At 37.3% G+C, this 21,962-nt stretch overlaps 5 protein-coding genes across 5 annotated transcripts; all 5 read left to right on the plus strand.

The window, feature by feature from the left end:
* Positions 1-1,278: 1,278 nt before the first annotated feature.
* LOC136829286 (cuticle protein AMP1A-like) lies at positions 1,279-2,717 on the plus strand. Its single transcript, XM_067087629.1, has 3 exons — positions 1,279-1,335; positions 2,098-2,336; positions 2,453-2,717. The coding sequence occupies exons 1-3, from the start codon at positions 1,327-1,329 to the stop codon at positions 2,670-2,672; spliced, it is 468 nt and encodes a 155-aa protein (XP_066943730.1). The 5' UTR covers positions 1,279-1,326; the 3' UTR covers positions 2,673-2,717.
* A 3,399-nt stretch (positions 2,718-6,116) lies between these two features.
* LOC136829287 (cuticle protein AMP1A-like) lies at positions 6,117-7,542 on the plus strand. The gene is made up of 3 exons (XM_067087630.1): positions 6,117-6,209; positions 6,883-7,118; positions 7,249-7,542. Exons 1-3 carry the CDS (start codon positions 6,201-6,203, stop codon positions 7,466-7,468), a joined length of 465 nt encoding a protein of 154 aa, XP_066943731.1. The 5' UTR covers positions 6,117-6,200; the 3' UTR covers positions 7,469-7,542.
* A 4,580-nt stretch (positions 7,543-12,122) lies between these two features.
* On the plus strand, positions 12,123-13,079 carry LOC136829117 (cuticle protein AMP1A-like). Its single transcript, XM_067087466.1, has 3 exons — positions 12,123-12,256; positions 12,384-12,628; positions 12,750-13,079. Exons 1-3 carry the CDS (start codon positions 12,248-12,250, stop codon positions 12,985-12,987), a joined length of 492 nt encoding a protein of 163 aa, XP_066943567.1. The 5' UTR covers positions 12,123-12,247; the 3' UTR covers positions 12,988-13,079.
* A 3,404-nt stretch (positions 13,080-16,483) lies between these two features.
* On the plus strand, positions 16,484-17,413 carry LOC136829118 (cuticle protein AMP1A-like). The gene is made up of 3 exons (XM_067087467.1): positions 16,484-16,608; positions 16,712-16,956; positions 17,080-17,413. Exons 1-3 carry the CDS (start codon positions 16,600-16,602, stop codon positions 17,315-17,317), a joined length of 492 nt encoding a protein of 163 aa, XP_066943568.1. The 5' UTR covers positions 16,484-16,599; the 3' UTR covers positions 17,318-17,413.
* A 2,581-nt stretch (positions 17,414-19,994) lies between these two features.
* On the plus strand, positions 19,995-20,976 carry LOC136829119 (cuticle protein AMP1A-like). The gene is made up of 3 exons (XM_067087468.1): positions 19,995-20,133; positions 20,277-20,521; positions 20,646-20,976. Exons 1-3 carry the CDS (start codon positions 20,125-20,127, stop codon positions 20,881-20,883), a joined length of 492 nt encoding a protein of 163 aa, XP_066943569.1. The 5' UTR covers positions 19,995-20,124; the 3' UTR covers positions 20,884-20,976.
* Positions 20,977-21,962: the final 986 nt, after the last annotated feature.

Here is a 21,962-nt window from a genome sequence, read left to right on the forward strand (position 1 = left end):
GGTTCGACGCACTGCTTATGAGCCTTCCGTACAGGTGCATGTGGCGGCTCATACTGTGAACATTTTCTACACGGGACCTTTCTCCACCATTCAGCATCTGGTCAGTCGGTACCTCGATGGGTGATCACCAAGAAAAGCCTGGAATTGTTGGCATATATGTAATTTGGATATCCGTTCGGCAATGGTCGTGGGGTTAGCAATATCATTCCAAATTTACAAGCAAGAATTGTAAAAGCTGTACAAATGAATGATAACACCTTATGAAAAAGATGTTTCGTAAAACGTTGTCGACAATTTATAAAAAATCGATACAAGTAAAGTGTCATTCTCCGTTCGCCAGCTCTCCAGCGTATCGACTTTTCCTTTGATTAATCATTGTAATTTTTATGTAACAGTTTTTCATAGTTGCCTAAGGTAATAATAATGACGGGTTCGTCGTTTTCAAAACGACCGAAGAGAGCGTTTCCTGTTTTCGTTTAATATTGTGAACCATTTAAAAATTCTAAATTTTACTAATCATAGCGAATATTTCATGAAACTCCTTAGCTTTTAACAAGCTCTCTTCCTGTCTACAGCCTCACTAAGCATGGCAAGAGTACTTCTCGAAACCCAACGATTTTGATTAACATTGTATTTCTGTATCATCTAAAATTTGTAAATTATTCACAATATTAAACCGAAGACAATCCAGTAATAATAATAATAATAATAATAATAATAATAATAGTAATAATAATAATAATAATAATAATAATAATAATACTGGAAAAATACAATCCAAAACTGTGTACTAAAGTGAAAAAAGCGAAATTGGCTGGAAACTTTTGAGGGCTGGTCAGTTCTTATCTTCGACCCGATTTTTTTTTTCCCGGTTGAAGATGAGAGGAAAATAGGCCATCAAAAGCATCCAGCTGTCACTGTTTAATTCAGATCATTTCACTAAGCTACAAGTACGCGAATATAGATTTTACCTCATCAACTACTGTCCACGTAATCGTGAAACCCACATCCCTTTTTTTCTTCAACAGCAAACAAAAACGCTAACAGCAATCGTGTCCAAATCGCCGACGAGAAAATGTACAAAATGAATGGAAGGCTTTAGCAGTTCTCAGAATCTGTCTGGGTATGTCAGTGTGCCATGAAGATCAAGATGAAGGCTGCGGCGAGGGGAGAGGTCATTGCGAAGGTCACCCGAGAGCCGCAGCGAGTGAAATGGGTCGTGGGTGTCACAAGTACTTCGCCCCTCCCGCTCTCCTCGGCTGCTCTATATAAGACGAGGTCCCCGGATTTCGGGCATCAGTTCGCTGCTCGACGTTCTCCGACAACATGAAGTTTGTAAGTACTGGAAGGAATAGGACGCCGCTGACATTGCGTTCATTTGGCTCTCGGGTCTCACTTTGGGCCCCTGTTATTCTTACCAGACACCTCCATTCTTTTCATTTTCACGCGTTCTCAGTTCATTAATTTAGACAGAATGCAAGCGTTTTCTTTCAAAGATCTTCTCCGTCTACTATACCTTCCATTAATCTACAGAGAAACCACGTGGTTGTGGACAGATACTACAGTTCTTATCAATCTATTTCTTTAAATGACAGTCTACTTACTCATGAGTTTTGTAGGGTGTCGTATAGTCGTTCTCTTATATTGTTAAAAAAAACCTATAAAATCGTTCTTTTTCACTAATAATCTGTTTCCTCAGATTAATGGTGGTTTAATTACTTAAATTGCAATTTATATCTATCATGCTTTAGAGTTACCCTAAATTAATGAAGAGTTATAATTATATATTTCTAAAGTAAGAGAGAATCTACTTTCAAATGTAAAATACAAGATGAAGGTGAAGGAAAAGTATTTCACTAATGAAATATTCATGCATCAGCTACGTTCAGCTGAATATGTTTGAACACTACAATTTTCTGGAGAGGATGCCCATGGCTGAAAGGGGTAGTGCAAAAATAAAATACATAGCCCGTATTCATCTTAAGAAAATAATTTTCTCAAGAAGAACGAAATAATAAACCATTTTTCTGCTTTGAGAAATGTTAAGGAATGAACAAAAAATATAACACTAAGCTCACATATCATCTTCCTCTTTAGGTGATCCTCGCTGCCCTTGCCGCCGTGGCCCTTGCTGCCCCTCAGTACAGCTACGATGCCCCTGCTGCCCGCTCCAGCGCCGATTCCTCTGAGGAGGTAGCCATCTTGAGGGACGACAGAGTCCACGAAGACGACGGCAAATACAACTTCGACTTCGAATCCGAAAATGGCATCAGGTTCTCCGAGGCTGGATCTCCCGACGGAGATGAGGACGCCATCGTCAGTGCTGGACAATACTCGTGAGTTTCTCCGCGGTCTCTTTCAAGCGTTCTTGAAATAAAAAGTTAAGTATGAAGTCGATAATGACACGATTTGGTGTGAAATACAGTATAATTATATTTTGTTATCCTTGCAGCTACACTGCTCCTGACGGTACCGAAGTCGTTGTGAAATACGTCGCTGACGAGAACGGCTTCCAGCCCCAGTCCGACCTGCTGCCAGTAGCCCCCGAATTCCCCCACCCAATTCCCCAGTTCGTGCTTGACCAGATCGCCTTCGCTGCTGAGGAAGACGCCCGCCGTGCCCGTGGTGACTCTCGCGAGGCTCCTTCCAGGTCTTACGGCGCCCCCCAGTAATCTCTCTAAATCTGTGATCGCAAACTACTCATGTATTTAATCTATTTATACATCAAATAGAGTATTTGTATAAAAAAAATTATTTTATTTTCCTTACAAAGGTGAATCGAATGAAGTTAGAAATGTTCGAAAGAATAATGCAATAATAATCAAATTTTTAAAATCCTGCCTGACGGTCATGATAGTAGACACTGGCATTTGATAAAAATTAATTAGTGAATGTGAATAATTTTAGGGGTATCCTTATAAGTGAAGGATATATTTTCCTAAGATGGAGAGGCGGTAATGACGTGCGCTGAGCTAATAGTAAGTGTTTAAATATAACAAGAATGTCATAAATTAAAATTTGGTAACAACAGAAAGTCCTACGAAAAAAAAAAGTGGACCGTCATCCTTCACCTTGTCATTTGTATCAATGTTACATGTCACGAACCTTGATGAAAGTCACATCGGTCCTGGACCATATTACTATAAATATTATATTGTATTCCAAAATGTTTTAGCCCAGGTTTTCTATATAGATACCGAATATGCTAAAAAATACATTCAAATTATTGCTCATTCGTGTTTGGTGATATTCTGCTCCGTGATTATCAGGGTTAATACTGGTTAAAATTTTTTGGAATTGTCTTTTTATTGTTAAAATCTAATAAGATTTTGTCAGGAATGTTTTCTGTGAGTTGACAAATAACATTTTAATCTTGTTATAGTATGAAATGATTGGATATAATGATGACTTGTGCCCAATAAGTTATAGTAATTTATTGCGTATGATATATCCTCACGGCACACACCTGGAAGACATCTGAATGAGAATACAATAGAGAAATATTATCTGCAACACTTAATAGGACTGCAAATGATCTCTCTCTCTCTATTTATCTATATACATCATACACACGTACACACACACATATATATAATGTGTGTATGTATATATACATACATACATACATACACACATTATATATATATATATATATATATATATATATATATATATATATATATATATATATATATATATATATATATATATATATATATATATACTCTGTATATCAGTAAGTTCCCAATCTCGTTTAAGATCAAGCATCCGTGATTAAAACTAATTGCGTTCTGGATTTTTACAACATGCACCCATGTTAGACGGAAAAAAATAGCAGTCTACAAATCAAAAGAGCGGAATTGAAATACCTTATTCTCATTCACTTTTCACCCATGTCATTACCTTGCAGACTACGGCAGATGAAGTCAAAAGAGAACCAGAAAAAATAAAAATGGAAAATGAATAACATGAAATTTGTAATAAAAAAATTATTTGTTCTCTCATAGAATTTATGTCAATACAAAATTTCGAACAATTGAAATCTTTCATTATAAATTAATAATAAAAGAGTTAAATTTAAATAGCTGTAAACTGTAAATGACCCTTCTAAAATGGCTTACGGTTTGAGGAAATACCATAGCACATCTAAGCTCTGCAATAAGATCGATACGCTTAAATCGATGTCAAACCCTATAAATGACGTGGTTTAGGTGTAAAGGTGACGTTTTTGTCTTGCTGAAATACCAGACGTTACTGAAAATTCGAAAACACAGCAGAGGTCTGTTGCAAGCAACAATAAGTTACAATAAAACCAGGGAACCATCGGAAAGTCCTTAAGACGGAACATTTAATCACTAAAAGACCCTCCAAGTGAAACCCACTTTCAAGGGCCCTGAGGCCACTTCTTCCTGGGCAAGGCATCACCTCAGCTCACGATATCTCCTTCGACGATGCAATTGGAAGAGTCAGATCGCTGTCAGTCATCATTAGGCAGCCAACGCGCAGCCAAATTACTTCCCATCTGGAAAGGTTACCGAGTTTAACCAAAGGGCAAACGCATTTTGGCTCTTTACCTGCTTCTGAGATGTCAGGGCCGACATACCAGGTGTATTTAGGCACCTTGGTGTATTTAGACGCCTTGCTACGCGCATGATATTGCTCTTATGCTATGCTTATTTTTCTAATTTTTTGGTGTAAGAAATGTGAGCGATATAGATTTCGATGCTCTCATTGCTAAAGTACTCCCTTCTCGTTTAGAATCTCCTAAGTGGTTCTGCTTGACTGCGTGCTTGTATGTGGGTGCAGGAAAGTGTAACCCGATCATTTTGATTAAAAGATTAATAGGTGTACAGGGAGTAAACTTACATGCAGAGATGTACGTACCATTTATTCAGAGGCCGCGCATTCCCACACCAAGGGTTATGAAAGAGGAAATACCAATGCAGACATCACTTTCAAACGATCAGCCGGACAAGAACTGACCTGATTGTACCCACGAAAAGTTTCCTAATAAAGACTTACCCTAAATGTAAGTATCATGGGCGAAATAATTGCTATCCTAAATTCTCTGGTACAGATTATTTATCCGCCAAGATTCCACAGAAAAATTCCGACCCTAAGTGAGAACGACCATAAACCAAATAATTAATTATTAATAATTAATAATTAAGTAATTAATTATTTATGCTTGGGACTCACTCAGAAGGAAAAATTTATTTATCAAACAACAGAGTGCAATCAAGACGAAAACCTCCTTGACGGAAAATAAAATGACTCTCTACAGTGATATTTCAATAAAATGATTCTCTAAAGTGATATTTCGGTCGGCTTTAATGCCAAGGCAAAATCTGTCAACGACAAATGTTGGACGTAATGAGAACCTTTTAAAATTTCACTTTCATATTTCAGGAAGTGGTACGCACTTTATGGCTAGTTATTTGGTGTTGGTTGAAGATTTCATTTAATTTTGTTACAATGAAATTTTATATAAGTGACCACCACTTATGAAAAAGTATTCACTATATGTGTGTATATATATATATATATATATATATATATATATATATATATATATATATATATATATATATATATATATATATATATATATATATATATATATATATATATATATATATATATATATAATATACAGTATATGCATATATACGTGTGTGTGCGTGTGAGTATACATATATATCTACATACAAAACGTTACATTCCTTAGACACCTGGCTTCAGAAGGTGACACTCTTGCGTTTCTAAGCCACAGTTGCATACGAATGCATTCACAGATCTGTTTGCAACGTAGTTGCATAAACGAATGCATGCATGCACACCCATTTTCCAAAACCGTTCCTCTGGCAGGGAAATGGTAATGCCCACTAACTCTCCCTTTCACCACCCATTGACTCTATTCTGTTTTCTTCACCTGATTGAATATGAATGAAGTTCAAAACGAACGTTCCGTGTGAGGTCATTGTGAAGGTCGCTGCGGGAGACTCCGCATCCAGGGGTGGGAGTGGGGGTGAGGAGAATGGAGGGTGGGGGGGGGAGAGGAGGACCACCATGACGTTGGCGACCTACAGTTACCGTTTCTGCTACTCCCGCTTTTCCTCAGTTGCCCTATATAAGGTGAAGACTCCGCGTTGCATGGCATTAGTTCCCCGTCCGACACCGTCCGACAACCTTCCTACACCATGAAATTCGTAAGTTACCGTTTCTGGGGGTTAGAAGTTTATCGGTGAACTTCCAGATTCTTAAGGGTTTTCACTGTCACGGGTTTAGGGTCGTTTCTGCCAATAAGACAACATGTCACAATTCTTTTAGCATGGTTTAATATAAGAATTTTTCCTCTGCGTATGGTGTTAACGATAAAAGAAATAATGAAAGAAGTGGCAGAAAAAAAATTGTACTGTTATAATCGCAATTAAAAGGAATTAGATAAAAGCTAAAAATAGGATCAAAGGCATATAAAAAGATTTACAAAATCGAAAATAATCAGAGCGCATGCGTCTAAAATAAAACAAGTAAAAAATGCGCCAAAGTTTCTTCGGCGCAATCGAGTTTTCTGTACAGCGTATAATGGTGTATGAAACTCTTAGCCACACCCCATGAAACTCTTAGCCGCGCTCTATGAAACTTACAGCCACGGCCCGGCGTTGTTGGCACCTATAGCGTTGCCAGACGCACGTTCATGGCTAACTTTAACCTTAAATAAAATCCAAACGACTGAGGCTAGAGGGCTGCAATTTGGTATATTTGACGACTGGAGGGTGGATGATCAACTTGCCAATTTGCAGCCTTATAGCCTCAGTAGTTTTTAAGATCTGAGGGCATGTAGTTTATATTCATTATTTATTTTCTTCTGTACTTCTTCAGTTGATCATCGCTGCCCTTACCTCCGTGGCCTTTGCTGCTCCTCAGTACAGCTACGATGCCCCTGCTGCCCGATCCAGTTCTTCTGAGGAAGTCGTAGCCATCTTGAGGGACGACAGAGTCCACGAAGACGACGGCAAATACAACTTCGACTTCGAATCCGAAAATGGCATCAGGTTCTCCGAGGCTGGATCTCCCGACGGAGATGAGGACGTCATCGTCAGTGCTGGACAGTACTCGTGAGTTTTCGTGCTTAGTCATTTTACTTTAATTTCGAAATACTATGGTATTCTCTGACAGATAATATGACGTAATTTTCAAAGAACTGATATTCTCATGCTTTTTTTTTTTTTTTTTTTTTTTTTACAGCTACACTGCTCCTGACGGTACCGAAGTCGTTGTGAAATACGTCGCTGACGAGAACGGCTTCCAGCCCCAGTCCGACCTGCTGCCAGTAGCCCCCGAATTCCCCCACCCAATTCCCCAGTTCGTCCTCGACCAGATCGCCTTCGCTGCTGAGGAAGACGCCCGCCGTGCCCGCGATGACTCTCGCGAGGCTCCTTCCAGGTCTTACGGCGCCCCTCAGTAAAAACCTATATACTGCGATCAAGAAATGCTGATTTATTTATTCTAGTTACTCAAGAAATAGAATTATATATTGTTCATCTAATTTCATTTACCTTCTATCAGAGAAACACCATTTCATTGGTAGCATTATTGGTTCTCTTTTGCGTTGTCTGGGCTTGTGAAAATATTACATTTTGAGATGCTAAGGTTTTAAGATATACAGGAGTTTTCGGACAATTTAAAGTCTTATATTTCCCTGTATCACAGGAAAGCATAGAAGATTGTCTTATCTGTATATCCATATTATGTAGATAATGAAACAAATGGAAATCTATATGTAGTAAGTGACCGATAAACGTTGGTTTATCTTGTAAGAGTTTTGTAAATTATATTTCCATCTTATTTGTACAAAGGGACTAGCATTTTGGCAATACTCTTACCTTCTGCAATATTTGCTATTCTTAACAAATACCTAGCTCGCAAGAACAATGCTACAGGTGATAATATCAACCAGTATAATTTTCCAAAGAATTGCTTGGTCCTATTGTAAAAGGCCCTTAAATCTAGATAGTTCCTGACACAGTTATGTAAACAATATAAATCTCATTTCTAGGTTAAATATCATAAAAATTTAGCTGAAACAAGACATAGCCTACACAAACTCGATAGTACTGAGGCTTTATATCTGGTCAGTTCACTGTCTGAAATTCGGTTCACCGCAAGGCCTTTTCATATGTTATCTAAGTTATGTTTTGGAGGATCTGAATAGCAGAAAGTTGATGATTATGCTTTTGTTAAGCCACTATATATTCTGTCTGGTTTTCAACTTTGTGGTGTCCAGGGGCTCTTTTGTTCTTAGTCTTAGCTGATGACATGACAGTTTGCCTTGAATGTAAGGTAGTAGAGTATGCAGATGCAGGCTGCTTCAGGCAGTCTCTTCACTCTAATGAAGTGTCTGGAAGTCACAACATGGATTTACAGGGGGGTCAGTCACTGAAGTACGCGTCGAAGTTCTAGCTATACCAGGCGAGAAATTTCCCAACTGATCTTAGTGCTCAGGCTTCTAGAAGTACAGCCTACAAATCGTTCCACAGCTCTCCATTATCTGTACTCTGCTGAGGTTCCAAGATGGCCCATTGCTTGGCGGAAAAATGTATAGCATTTCTGAGTGTTACAGACGATGTTTCTCTGAGGTTTGAGGGACGTTGCAATGATCTATTGAAGAGCCAGATTCCTGAGAATCAACTATACTCGTATGTTTATTTCTCAGGTGCTAATTTCCGTTGCCATGAATTTTACTTATTTTACTCTCAGTCGTCTTTTTTCACATCTGGACATTTTGGAAGGATGCTTAGTAAGCTGAAGATGATAACATTAATTTCCAGCGAACAAAAATAGGTTTAAAACTGGCTGAGAGAGAGAGAGAGAGAGAGAGAGAGAGAGAGAGAGAGAGAGAGAGAGAGAGAGAGAGAGAGAGAGAGAGAGAGAGAGAGTTTTCTGCAAAGGACGTATGAAATGTTTGCTATAGTAATAAAACGCTTTATAAATATGGTCTGAGGAGCATTCTTTCTTTTAAGAATAATTATTTTCTCAAGGCATCTGAATATGCATGAAAATGTAGACACGGAGATGAAGTGGAGCCGCAGAGGTCAGCTAAGGTCACAGACGCCAGTAAGGAACAGCCTGAGGTACCCACTCCTGCTACCTACTGGTTGCCACCCATAAATCCAGGTTGCGACTTCCAGCCACTTCATTTCTTATGAGGGAGAAGAGACCACTTGCAACAGCCGTCATCTGCATACTTCTATTTAAGACTGAGCTACGAGGCCAGAGAGAGAGAGAGAGAGAGAGAGAGAGAGAGAGAGAGAGAGAGAGAGAGAGAGAGAGAGAGAGAGAGAGAGAGTTTATACCAGACGTCAAATTCCTTCTGATACCGGGAAGTGTGCCATCGTGGGGCTTTAACAAAACAAGAATGCTGATGCCCTAAAGAACGAGTAGCACATACTGACTGATGCGAAAATGCCTGCAGCAATGGCAGCTTAGGATGCTGATACTCGCAGGATGAACAGCTAACAATGACTGATTGAAAGTGCTTTTTGGTTATGGGTAGCGTGACATCACGAAGCCTTGACAAAACAGGAATGTTGATGCTCTGAAGGATGATTGACACACGGTAACCGATGCATTTAAATGGGTTAGGCGTGTTTCAAACAGAAGGCTGAGAATATCGTGCTATTAAAATTTCTCGTTTTTCGGCTGAATTATCGGAAAAATGTCGAGATGAAATAATGATAAATTGGTCACAATTTTTCCCTAAGTGTTATGAGTTATTTCTTTCATTCAATTTTCGCTTCACTTCTTCAAGTGTTATTTTTTAGACCATTGAAATGTTACTCGTTGATTTCATAATAAAATTATGAGTGGAGATGTCTAACGATACAAAATGAAAAATATCTTCAAGGATAAAAGGAGCTTTTTATGATGTGATCAAAATGAACTACTGCAGTGTGAATAATCATAGCTTTTACTCAGTTGACGTATACAAGTTTTTATTCCCATTCATTATCAGCTGAAAAGAAGATACTATGATCGAGAAATGGCAGCTTTATTTCAAGGCATTAAATGATATCACGCTCATAAAAACAGAAATAAATAAACAAACAGGATATCACAGAAAATGAAGAAAAACGTAATATCTCGACAGGAGATTGATAAGAAAACAGATTACTCCCGTTTTAGAAAGGTGAACTTGAATGCAGAGATGATAAACTGCTAGTTTAGCTGGGGTCAAGGAAGATTCGTCGAAACTGGATATCGATCGATTGTACAAAAGTGGTTCTTTGAATTGTTTTGAACCGCTTTTGCGATAAATTCTACCGAATTGAACTTTATAGGTGTCCTGACCTTTGTACTACAGTTTGTATAAATATATAAATATATATATATATATATATATATATATATATATATATATATATATATATATATATATATATATATATATTCACGCTACCTCAGGAATATCTCCGATGGAGAATTATCACCGAAGGGGAATTTATATAAGTGATAAATGAATTGGTACCGTCAGGACACGAACCCTCAATATATTATATATATATATATATATATATATATATATATATATATATATATATATATATATATATATATATATATTACACACACACACATACAGTATATGTTAAATATATACGGAGGTATGTGTGACATATGAACGCTTGCCGTATTAAGCGATCTTGCAGATGGAGGATGTGTCTTGAGTGTTTATTCAGCGCTTAGCGTTCAAACACCTGTTCGGGATCAGCACTGTTCGGAAAGCACCCAGATACAGCAATACATGTCCAGAGATGGAAGTTTCCATGGAACTTTCAGGTCCGGTTCTAATCAGATTTTTAGGTGTTAACATAAGTTAGTTCATGTGTTACAAAAAAAACTCGGTGCAAAGAGGCTTATGATAGATTGGGCATTCTTTTGTGTGAAAAGATAACTGGTTCAACCCTCTTTTGTTCATGCAATGTAGGTCTACTAATAATGTGTAATGACTAGTTGTAGCGATGGGCAATAAAGTTCGAATACCCAGCAACATTGTCCTGTCTTATTTGTGGCATCTTGTCTTTACTGGTATCTTGGGTCTCTCTCATAGCTATTATACAGGGAATAAATGCGTCATATAGGCCATGTCATATATGTTCTACATTAGGCTAACTGCTTTCCTATATAATGTTCTTCATTCTGCCCAACTGAAAAATTCTAACAGTAACGAAAATAAGCAACAACCGTGGTTATGCCGTCTGTAAATAAAAAAAAAATAAAATAAGAAAACGTTAAAGGGAATTCCAGTAAATGACACAGTGATAATTAGACATCTATTATAAATGAGGGGTCACTGTGGGTCATCCAAATTTCTTCCTTAGTTGATGACCTTTCCTTTATGTTGGATCCGCAACATTTTTTTTCCCGCAGGTTTTGATGATGCTAAATCAATGTAGATCGACTGCAGAACATCGTTGTTTCATTCCTCTGAGGAGGAATGAAACAACGATGGATAAGACTAGATGGAATAATTGTTAAACAATATATGCCAACTTCAGAATCTGAAAGTTAAGGATTGCAAGTTTGAAATAATGTGGAAAACAGCGGTTAATTATTGGAACAACAAAAGTGGTTAAGCGTTATTTTACTTGACTGACGTAAGTAAGCTGCTTATTAATATTTTTTCACATAGTTATCGTTTCTTTTGCATCACATTTTCATTTTATACGGTCTCTTTGACAAAGTCAAAAACAAAATATAATAATGTACTGTTACACACAAAATATTGTCTTTTTCTTTGTAAATAGATAACGAAAATGTAATGATGGACATTAAAAACTTAGGGAGACACTCATTTTGTAAGCCTCATTTATAAATAATTATGTCCTCTGTAATTACTGTAGTTTATTGATAAAGGAAAAAAAATTTGCAATTAAACACTTGCCGAGATGTCTTACTAATTTTCAACGAGGAACCTGAAGGGAAAAGGAAATTTATACTCTTCATCAAAGTAGCAAACGCAGTCAAAGGTAACCAGTCCAGTTTATGGAAGAAACCAGAACGAAATCTCAAAAACAAGCAGAGAGGGAGGTCAGCTCCCTCCTTCAGAGATGCCGACTGAATAGCGAAGGGACAAACTAGTTGCTCGTAGCGGTCAAGGAGATTTAGTCCCATGACTTGACATCGCTCGACTATATAAAGCTTGGTCAGCGATGCACATTCATCAGTTACCAACAACCAGCTCAAAATGAAGTTTGTAAGTATTCCAAATTCTAGCTTCTAAGTTTATAAATGATCAGATCCTTGATGGGTTTGGTGTGGGCGATTTTTCGGTGACGCCACCAATTCATTGGAGGATGATTTCCCAACTTTCATCCTCATAGGTCATCCTCGCTGCTCTAGCCGCCGTGGCCGTTGCTGCCCCTCAGGAAGGCTACGGAGCCCCTGGCCCTCGTTCCTCTGTAAGGGACCACTCCTTCGAGGACGTGGCCATTTTGAGGGACGAGAGAGTCCACGAAGACGACGGACGTTACAACTTTGACATCGAGGCAGAAAACGGGATCAGGGCATCCGAATCGGGTTCTCCTGATGGCCCAGAGGGTACTATTGTCAGCGCCGGGGAATACTCGTGAGTATCAAGTATGGATTTTTGGTGTCTTGACAATTTATAACATCATATATGTAGAATGTGTCTGTGCATGCACTGGAATCATCCTAGCCAGCTGAACCGAACTTCTTTTCATTTCCAGATACACAGCTCCTGACGGCACTGACGTAGTCGTGAAATACGTCGCCAACGAGAACGGCTTCCAGCCACAGTCTGATCTCCTTCCAGTGGCTCCGGAATTCCCCCACCCAATTCCCCAGTTCGTCCTGGACCAGATCGCCTTCGCTGCTGAGGAGGACGCCCGCCGCCCTCGGGGGGGATCCTTTGAGAGGAGTGGTTCCGTTCAAGCTCCATCCACTTCCTACCAACGACCTTCGTAATCCTCCTGACCGAATTCTTATTCATGACTGGATTACTGAGGATATGTAATATTTATTCTATTTATTGATTTAATAAAGGTTAATAGGCTAAACGTAATTTTATTTGGCCAAATATATAACAACTCGTAAATAAATTTGGAAGAATTACACCAGAAATTTAAAATTAGTTGTGAAAAGACAGAAGGCATGGGAATATATATATATATATATATATATATATATATATATATATATATTATATATTCCCATGTATATATATATATATATATATATATATATATATATATATATATATATATATATATATATAATATGAACTTCAGTATTTCTTTTAGGCAATCCTTCGAGAAAATACTAACTATATACCAAACCCTATATATCCACTGCCATTCTATATTACCTAGCTTATATGCAGTACGTATTCGAACTGGAGTTCATCTTTAGAAGGTCAGAATCTTTATCCCTAATGTGCCAGAGACCCTAAACTATGACAGGGTTCCCTTGCGAGAATCCACAGAGAATCACAGAATTTAATAACAATGCTTACAATGTCTTAAGCCATTATTTGCCTGGTCTATGAGCCCAACAGCGCAGAACTGAGTAAATAATCCATTAATAGTTCAACCTACAAGAACAACCCAAACTGACACAGACTAACTATCTAAAGATGGGATGGATGTTGAACCTCCTTGGAGTCTGACTGATTTACTTAATCAAAAGCACACTGTTTCAATATTCAAAGTGTCACTTTTGGCACTATAAGATAGAATACCAATTAACTAATATATAAGTTTGTTTATGAGGGGCAGGGAGATTTTATGGTGGTAACATCCTTTTTTCTGAAAGTTAAGAAAAGATGCTTTGGCCCATTGACAATATGTAGCGTCAGAAGTTCTGTAGCTGATGAGAAACAAAGTAAGGCAATGAATAATATAGTTACTCTTCCAGCATAAAGTACAGCTTAATGATAGCAAATATAATACTGAACAAGTGGCTGAAGCCTAACCAAACTGAGAAATAATAGAACATGAATGGTTGGCAGGAGGGTGTCTGTAACAAATTTTCATCATAAAATGTAAAGATTATTTTCCAGCATTGCCTGCATAAAAACGAAAGTGATATCATATGGTGGCTGGTCCTACTGCCCACTTTATTAAAGAAACAATTGTTAAAAGTAGTCTGTGGAAGTTGACTTTGTAAGTGCTACTAAATCTTTAAGTACTTTAACCGGCCGCTGACGAGTGAAGTTCAAATGGAGCTTATATAACCTTATAGTCCCGCGTCCTGTCAGGGAAACCTTGTTCATAGTTCTGAAATAGGGATCAATGTAAAATAGGAGTGACTCCTTCAGAATGGCTTGCATTGACGAGCCAAAATAAAAGTTCCTCAGATGAATCGTCCAGTTGTGAGTTGTATGAATTCAAGAATTCTGCTCAGGTACCTGGACATCTGGTAGGAGGTTTTGGACTGATAGAGGCTTAAGACTGGCCATGTCTTTGAGGAGTTCAAGAAAACTGCATCAAAGATCCACTGTGATCGTGATGTTAAGTTTGATAAATATCGGTCCTGCCCGTAAGAACTCAAAAGATGCTACTATCGAAGATGTGTCCTAGGAAGAAGAGTCTAAACCTGACATCTGTTGGATGGGCAACCCTGACAGCAATATTGTGAGGGTTCTCCTTTACGATCCATGCTAATGACTTCAGGATGGCCTACCTGAAAGCTGTTCCATCAATAAGCTTCATAACTTCCAAACAAGAGGCCAGAAAGTATTTGATGGCTATTTGGTTGTCTCACAGTAAACCAAGATTTTGAATTCCTCCAAATTTTTCAGTGCTTTCAGCATCATTATTATAGGGAACAGGCAGAAGACAACGTTCTAGTCCAATGTAGGGTGCTAATCTCCACTAATTGGGAGTCTAGGAGTTTGGTAGAGAAAGAGTATGCACTACCTACCGGAACAAAGATGGATCTAGAGTCTTCTGCTTCAGCTGGCGATAACACTCATGAGGAATCTTTGTGCACTGGTCATTTCCCTGCAGTGATGATTACTGACAGAAAATAGTGTTACAGATTCTGGAAATAGGAGCATTAAAAAAGTTTTTCTTGGTGCAATGTACAGAACAACTTTATGTTACTATTACTGTTCCCAGAAATGTTGAAACACGCTTTATCACAGGTTATGTTTGTCATGTGCATGGACTGATAATATTAGGCCTATATGGACGATTATCAAAGCCTTAGCATTTAAGATAAAAATGGGGACTCGAAAAACATCATTTAGACGCGCAGATAACACAGGGGTTCCTAAAGCAAAAATGTCATATCCTGATGGGGTAAAGTGCTGACCAATTTTAAACCGAGTAACTGGATTTAGAGTAGTGTCATGAGGCACTCTAACACAAAATATGCAAATCTGCTTAACACTGGGAGATTAAAACCAAAACTACAAAACTATTCTTATTTGTTGTAACGTTTTTATTGTGGGCTGCACTGCAGTTACGCTAAAGAAGCTTAGAAGTATAGAGTGAAATTGGGTGGAATAATAACTCAGAAAAGTTCCAAAGCAATAGAAATAAGGGGAATTTGGAATACTTCTGGGAATGGAGAATAAGAAGGATGTCAGTGGGTATTCACAGTCTCATGGAATACCGATCATGACCGTTGTTGTATCTGCGTTCCCCCTGTGGGTCTCTTAAACTGACCCTATAGCAGTATATTTTTTTTACTATATATAGGACGTTTCTCACGAATTTGTTTTTACTGATAAATTAATTCAGTGTTTTCTACGACGTTTGTGGCGGAATGAAATAATTGCGAATAAGGAATAATGAAATGATTATTCCAGAATATAATAGAAATTCAGAGTATGAAGTAAAGCGTAATAAAAATCTATTATCTTAAAAAATTCACGTCAGGTGTAACTATGTCAGTGGGGTGAAAGAAATAAAAAGAGATTATTTTAATTGCTTAAAAACCAATTCGAAATTTGAATAAAAGAAAAAGTGACTGTAAAAAGAATTTTTTTTCTATGTTCGTTAAAAAAAGGAATCAAATCTTAACCACTTCTCTCTTGCTCCTCTTCAGCACATTTCCGTTGCATGTTTCCTATTTAACATAAAAGAACTGGAAATGTTGAGACTATAATAACTTAGAATTTTTAATCAGAAGGAAAAGATAAAAGTCATGACACAAAAGCCAGACTTCCGTTTACGCCTGAGCTGATTAATGTTGTAGACCTCACCGATAACTTCTTCAACTGGAATCGTTTATTCAGCAGACTCACAAATTATGAAAATAAATACTTTTTGTCAAACGCTATATATATTTCCGCATAGAAAATAATTATACGTACGTCAGTTGATAATGTTTTACGTTACGGAATACGATGAAATAAATGAGATGATGAAATAAATGAGATATATATGAAAATCAAAGTTGGGAACAAAGAAAAAGCAGAAAATGACAGCAAGAAGAGTGAACTGAATAGCGACCGGTCAAGCTACTTGCTCTTGGAGGTCAAGGGGATTTGGTCTCATGACTGGACGTCATTCGACTATATAAAGATTACCGAGCAAGCCACATTCGTCAGTTCTCAACAGCTCGATCAAAATGAAGTTTGTAAGTGTCCTGACTCTTATGCTTAAGACTTTATCATTTGTGCTTATATTGATAATCAAGAGTTCCTTCATTCTTTATGTATACCCAACTTTCGTCCTCGTAGGTCATCCTCGCTGCTCTCGCTACCGTGGCCTTTGGTGCCCCTCAGGAAGGCTATGGAGCCCCTGGCCCTCGTTCCTCTGTAAGGGACGACTCCTTCGAGGACGTGGCTATTCTGAGGGACGAGAGAGTCCACGAAGACGACGGACGTTACAACTTTGACATCGAGGCAGAAAACGGGATCAGGGCATCCGAATCGGGTTCTCCTGATGGCCCAGAGGGGACTATTGTCAGTGCTGGAGAATACTCGTGAGTATTAAGTATGAATTATTGTCTGAACAATTTGTATCTTCATATACAGTATGTAGAATGTGTATGGGCATGCACTGGAATCACCCTAGCGAGCTGAACCGAACTTCTTTCAATTTCCAGCTACACAGCTCCTGACGGCACCGACGTAGTCGTGAAATACGTCGCCAACGAGAACGGCTTCCAGCCACAGTCTGATCTCCTTCCAGTGGCTCCGGAATTCCCCCACCCCATTCCCCAGTTCGTCCTGGACCAGATCGCCTTCGCTGCTGAGGAGGACGCCCGTCGTCCTCGAGGAGGGTCCTTCGAGAGGAGTGGTTCTGTTCAGGCTCCCTCCACCTTATACCAGAGACCCTCGTAATCCTTATGACTGGATATCCATTCAAGACTCCGTTACCGATGCAGTACAATAATGTGTTTTCTCTATTTATTAAGACATGATTCAAAGACACAACAATCGTTTTCTTTATTCCACTGGTTGAAAGTTAGTGATGGTTTGACTCTCATAGCAGATACATAATGAAGAGTCATTTATGTATTGAAAAGTTTATTTTAAACAAAAATTTACATTCATAGATGATTCATCCCTTTTACGAAGACGACCATTTTATTCAGATTACAGACCAGAATAGATACAATAGTATATATAATACTCTAAACAAAGTAAATGTGAGTCAGAGTCATTTAGTAAATTTCAAAAAATTTTAAAAGGCTAGTTTGTTAGTTTTCTGACCTTCAACCGAAAAATATATTTTTTGCATTCCCCGAAAAACAGGTGTAAACACTCATAAGCGCTCACGCGAGCTCACGCATACACACAAACACTCACACACATATATGTGTTCATATGTATATATACATATATAAATATGTGTATATAATATATATATATATATATATATATATATATATATATAATATATATATATATATATATATATATATATATATATATATATATATATATATATATATATATATATATATATATATATATATATATATGTATATATATATAAACTTATCAAGGGCGGATGGAAGTATTTACTGAAAGTATTTATGATGAAAAAGAAGCATTTGACATTAAACGTAATTATAGGGTAAAAACGGGTCTGTGGCAAAGGTACGTCACATACGTCTAACTATTCTTTATTGATGGAGTGATGTGAGAAGCCAAAGCATGGTCAGTAGAAGTAGTCGCAAGGGCTGTGAGATAAAAACTGAGTCGTGAATGGGGTTTGGAATCGTTGATGTTTGCGAGCATCGAATCAAGAATTCCTGAAACAGCTGAACGAGTAAAAGTTCAAAGGGGTTTCGCCAAAAAGGGGGTGGTAGTATCTTTATGATAACCGACTTGAGAAGCCCATATCAACTTTTCACTTTAGGAAGAGAGAGCAGTTTACATCATGAGTGTAGTATGATGCTGGAACAGAACGTAGGGGCGAATGTCTTTGCATTTGAGGAGCAAATTGACCTGTCTCATTGATTCCTGTGGTTTCAGCAAATGGGTGCGAAAGCACGGCCGAAGCAGGAACGTTTCTATGAAAAATGAATAGAGCAACTATTTCAGAGACTGGTAACGCGTCTCTATTTACTATTTACTTATAATAAAACAGGAATTTTTTTCGTTACTTTATCAGAGACATTTCTTATTTTTGATAAAGTAACGAAAAATTTTCGTTTTATTATTAGTAAAATGGAACATGCTTGAATAAGATGGAATGGAATAAAAGAAAATTAATTGTCTGTATCCATATATGTTGAGACTTTCCTAGAAACATGAAAAAAACGAGTGGAAATGTGAACTTCATGCGTTGATTATGGCTCATGCTGTACTTACTTTGATGCTAAGCCTAATGCTGATGACAAAGGTTGCTCATCTGAGTGACGCAGCCTCCCTGGGCAATTCTTGTATGTGTTGTATACTGATGCTACGACTCTCGCTGGAAGAGGAATGTTTTACTGACTAGCCTCTCGCGCGGCACAGTTCAATACAATGTGGTCGCTCATTCCCAAAGCCGAGGAATGAAAAGCGAGCAGCCGGGACGAAAAAAATAAAAAAATTATGAAGGCAACTAAACCATCAAACCCTCTCTCAGAAATGCCAATAGGTAGCCTAAAACAGTTTGCTAAACCTTAGCTAATCTTTATGAATCCATTCTTATGCAGTTAGATATTTTTAATCAAGTATTTCCTGCAGGTATGCTATAGAAGTATCATAGGAGCCTAAATCAGTTGAATAATAAAATACCACGGTGACCTTCCTTGGGCCACGACTCAGATGAAGTCTTCGTTATTATTTTGGATTTATACTACTTTTTTTCATCGAAAGTTCAAGTTTGAAAAATCGGTAAAGATGTACGTAAGGAAAAAATTAAAACAGATGTAACGAAATTAAGTCGAGTCTAACAAACTGAGAATAAAGATGGCTAAGGCAGAATGGAGAGACTGTTTAAGTAAGTACAAACAGATTTGAATGTTGAAGGCTTGACGCGATATTATACGAAAATATAGACAACTTAGGTTAAGTGAAAGTATGTTACTGGAATTACATCTCTGCTTAGGAATTATTTTACTTGATTTACATAGCAAAGCTATTTCTGAAATTCTCAAGGTGAGACGGAATGTAAATGGAATAACTATTACTTATTTTGTTATTTAAATATAGAAGAAGCTTAATCTTAACTCTTTTATTTATATTATCTCTTCCACATTTCCATTCATTGTGGCCTACTCCTTAGCCTGGAGTGAAAATATTATCTAGTTATAAGAAAGAAATTTAAAGCTTCCTTCTTATCGTATAGTTAATGATGAAAGTGTAAATGATTCCCTCAGAGCATCGTGATGAAGTATTTCTTTTGTTAAAGTCATAGACAGGATTTTAGTAATTTTTTACAGAATGCAACTAAGGACAAGTTTTTATGTTTGTGAAGGAAAAGAGAGAGAGAGAGAGAGAGAGAGAGAGAGAGAGAGAGAGAGAGAGAGAGAGAGAGAGAGAGAGAGAGAGAGAGCAACAACCTGCTTGAAAGAAGAACACGGAATAGCAAGGGGATAGACTGCTTGCTACCAGATGTGTCAAGGAGAATTGGTTCCGTGACTGGACATGGCTCGACTATATAAAGCTTGCAGAGTGGTTCACATTCGACAGTGTTCAACAGCTCGATCAAAATGAAGTTCGTAAGTATTCTCCAGCTCTTGAGCTTAGAGATGGCATTATGTTATTTCAATTCCAATTTGCTTCAATATGTTTGAATTGTGGATTTTCCCAGATAAGTATTTTGAATAAATGCGAAAAGTAATTCGTATCTACATCCTCATAGGTCATCCTCGCTGCCCTCGCTACCGTGGCCGTTGCTGCCCCTCAGGAAGGCTACGGAGCCCCTGGCCCTCGTTCCTCCGTAAGAGACCACTCCTTCGAGGACGTGGCTATTCTGAGGGACGAGAGAGTCCACGAAGACGACGGGCGTTACAACTTTGACATCGAGGCAGAAAACGGGATCAGGGCATCCGAATCGGGTTCTCCTGATGGCCCAGAGGGTACAATTGTCAGTGCTGGAGAATACTCGTAAGTATTACGAGTAAGTATGAATTATTGTCTGAACAATTTATATCTTCATACATGTAGAATGTGTCTGTGCATGCACTGGAATCATCCCAGCGAGCTGAACTGAACTTCTTTCAATTTCCAGATACACAGCTCCTGACGGCACCGACGTAGTCGTGAAATACGTCGCCAACGAGAACGGCTTCCAGCCACAGTCTGATCTCCTTCCAGTGGCTCCGGAATTCCCCCACCCAATTCCCCAGTTCGTCCTGGACCAGATCGCCTTCGCTGCTGAGGAGGACGCCCGTCGTCCTCGAGGAGGGTCCTTTGAGAGGAGTGGTTCTGTTCAGGCTCCCTCCACCTCATACCAGAGGCCTACGTAATCCTTATGACTGGATATTCATTCAAGACTCCGTTACCGATGTAGTACAATATTTATTTCCTCTATTTATTAAATAAAGATTCATGCAATGAAAGCGTCATTTTCTTTGCTCCTTTGTATCAAAATTAAAATTCATCATAATCGCGGTGTTTCGACCATACTTCCGTAGAGCATTTAATGACCGTTAGGTCATCTATAAGAAAACACAGTCTACTGGGGATTAGCAGAGAATTGCTGATTTACATTAAAAATGATAATTTCTTTGGGAAATTGCAATTTGCCACCTGATCACTGGGTGAAACAGAATCGAAAAATTTTTAAAACTCTTGTCAAAGATAGTTAAAGCTACAGAAGATTGGCCTAGTTTTTATTGATCATTTTCATAAACTGTTATTTTAAGGTATATTCGATCAAGTGAAATACGCTAAGAAAAATAAATGTAATTCTAATTCGTTTATGCTTTTATATATATATATATATATATATATATATATATATATATATATATATATATATATATATATGTATGTATGTATGTATATATATATATATATATATATATATATATATATATATATATATATATATATATATATATATATATTATATATATATATATATATATATATATATATATATATATATTTATATATGTGTGCATATATATGTTGTATATATACATATATTAACGTTTATATATATACATACATATATATATACATATATATATATATATATATATTATATATATATATATATATATATATATATATATATATATATATATATATATATATATATATATATACATACATACACACATACACACACACATATATATATATATATATATATATATATATATATATATATATATATATATATATATATATATATATATATATATATATATACATACATACATATATACTATTCGTGATGGAAGATTTTTGAAGAAACAGTTCGGCATCAGTATCAACAAGCACCCATTTTCCCTTCTATTGGAGCCTTACATGAATACTTTGAAACATTCTATCCTTAAAGCATGATGTGGTCTGGATACTTGCAAATGCATCAGTA

Source organism: Macrobrachium rosenbergii, chromosome 44 (assembly GCF_040412425.1).
Source record: "Macrobrachium rosenbergii isolate ZJJX-2024 chromosome 44, ASM4041242v1, whole genome shotgun sequence".
In the NCBI taxonomy this organism is placed as follows: domain Eukaryota; kingdom Metazoa; phylum Arthropoda; class Malacostraca; order Decapoda; family Palaemonidae; genus Macrobrachium; species Macrobrachium rosenbergii.